Source organism: Vicia villosa, linkage group LG7, assembly GCF_029867415.1.
Source record: "Vicia villosa cultivar HV-30 ecotype Madison, WI linkage group LG7, Vvil1.0, whole genome shotgun sequence".
Taxonomy (NCBI): domain Eukaryota; kingdom Viridiplantae; phylum Streptophyta; class Magnoliopsida; order Fabales; family Fabaceae; genus Vicia; species Vicia villosa.
The window spans coordinates 59,398,379-59,400,746 of record NC_081186.1 but is presented as its reverse complement, the minus strand read 5'-3'; the positions used below and the strand labels follow the sequence as shown (position 1 = coordinate 59,400,746).

Sequence of the window (2,368 nt, the reverse complement as noted above, 5' to 3'; positions counted from 1 at the left end):
ATATGAGGGCAAGGGTATGATGGAGCTTCAAATATGAGAGGTGAATTTAATGGTTTGCAAAGAAAAATTCTAGATGAAAACGGCCTTATGCTTTCTATGTCCATTGTTATGCTCACCGTTTACAATTGGTTGTTGTGTCTGTTACTAGTAGTTTCTCATCTATTCATGATTTCTTTGAGTACATCACCTTGATTGTGAATATAACAAGTGCATCTTGTAAGAGGAGGGATGCTTTGACAGAGGCACAACACCAAGATATCTTAAATAAACTTGAGAGTTGTGAGATATCTAGAGGAAGGGGCTTGGACCAATCATCTAGTCTCACTAGACCCGGTGATACTAGATGGGGTTCACATCATACTACATTGCTTCGTTTGGATCAAATATGGTCCTCTGTGTTAAAGGTGCTTAGTATGGTTGATGAAGATGGACGTGGACCATCTTAAGCAACAGGTTTGATAGAAAAAATGGAGAGCTTTAAATTTGCTTTTATTTTTAGGTTAATGTTAAAGTTGTTTGGTATCACAAACGAGCTTTCAAATGTATTGCAAAGAAAAGATTTTAATATTGTGAATGCCATGGAATTAGTTGATATTTTCAAAGCTCGGTTGGGCACAATGAGAGAGAGTGGTTGGAATATTTTTTTTGCCGATGTCCAAGAATTTGTGTTGCTAAAAGTATTCCGGTACCCGGTACCAAATATGGATGACGAAATACCAGTGCGGGGTCGTTCAAGAGCAGAAGGGAGGACTATCACTAATCTTCATCATTACCGTGCAGAGATTTTTTATGTTGTTATTGATAAAATATGCATGGAGATGGATCACCGTTTAGTGAAGGGAGTAACATTATACTTGATTGCTTCTCATGTCTTGACCCCAAAAACTCTTTCTCCAAGTTTGATGTTGATAAACTTGCTTGTCTTGCTTATATTTATCATGTAGACTTTTCTGATGACGACCGGGGAACAATTAGGGATCAACTTGAAACTTATGTGCTTCAAGTGAGAAGAAATGTTTCATTTTCCACTTGTGTAGATTTTCAAAGTTTGGCTATGAAAATGGTTCAAACTGAGAAACATTTGGTATTTCCATTGGTTTATAAACTTATTGAGTTAGCTTTGATATAGTCGGTGTCAACATCATCCGTTGAAAGAGCTTTTTCAGCAATGAAGATTATCAAGTCTAAATTGCGTAATAAGTCCAACGATGTGTGGTTCAATGACTTGATGGTGTCATACCCCGAAATTTGCCCATCTCATTTCATCTAAAGGGTGCAAGAGATTATAGGTCCTCCAATTAAGTGATTTTGGTTTTCTTGACCAATGGACATATGATGTGGATTACAAATTTGTTTATAGGCTTTACGATGACTCTTAAAATAATTATTTTATTTTTTATTTATTTTTATTTATTTGAATTTTAATTCATGTAAATATGGATAAATCATATAAAAGTGAAATAATTTGTTTTAAATCCAAGATTTGATTTTTTCATTAGTTTAAATGATTCAATACATCCATAACATAAATAAAAATCTCTAAACCTATTTTCATATTTTTGTAGCTTTTATTTATATTTATTTGAATTTTTATTCAATTAAATATTAAATTAAAAAAAAAACTAAAATACAAAAGAATGAAGAAGGAATTAGAGCTAATTTTGGAAGGTTTCTATGGTGATTGCAATCAATATTCCAATCATGGATTTTTAAAGATTCAATGCCTAAATTGTTAACCTAATTGAATCATATATAACTGAACAACAATTGCAAACAGAGGGGGGGAGGGTTTTCGGCCAAAAGGATGACTGGACAGAGTTTTAAAAAAACCGTGAAATCAAGAAGGCCATGGGAGAGGAGTTGCAGACAAATTCAAACGATTCCAACTATCCAGCAAGGTTCTTCGACATTATCTGAAGCTTTCCAGACCGTCACCATTCTCCAGAGCACTCAGATTCGCTCTCACAGAGGCCACGGTTTGCACACTTTGTTTATAATCGAATCCGTTAATTCGTGCGCTATTAGATAATTTTGGTTGCATATTCTTGTTATTCATGCTGATTACAACGTGTTCGAATGCTTTGATTAGAATTTTGTGCCAGAAATAACCAAACACCATTGTTAGGGTTCATACCTCTCAAAAGAGGGATTTTAGGTTAGAGGTAATTACAGGTCCAATTAATATATCCATTGAGTTCGTGAGGTCACGTGCATTCGATCTGGGCTATTCCATGGTGCATATTGGTGTTTAATTTGCAGGTTGGTGAAGATGAACCTACGGCCACGGTAGAAAACTGTGGGTGAATGTTTTGTGTTTCAGAAAATACAAAGGAAGAAGATGGTACTGTAGCGGGCGCGTTTTTCATTT

General features: G+C 35.0%; 1 protein-coding gene across 1 annotated transcript; it reads left to right on the top strand.

Annotated features, from left to right (window-relative positions):
- Positions 1 to 578: 578 nt before the first annotated feature.
- Positions 579 to 1,129, top strand: LOC131619156 (uncharacterized). The gene is made up of 2 exons (XM_058890286.1): positions 579 to 897; positions 945 to 1,129. Exons 1-2 carry the CDS (start codon positions 579 to 581, stop codon positions 1,127 to 1,129), a joined length of 504 nt encoding a protein of 167 aa, XP_058746269.1.
- Positions 1,130 to 2,368: the final 1,239 nt, after the last annotated feature.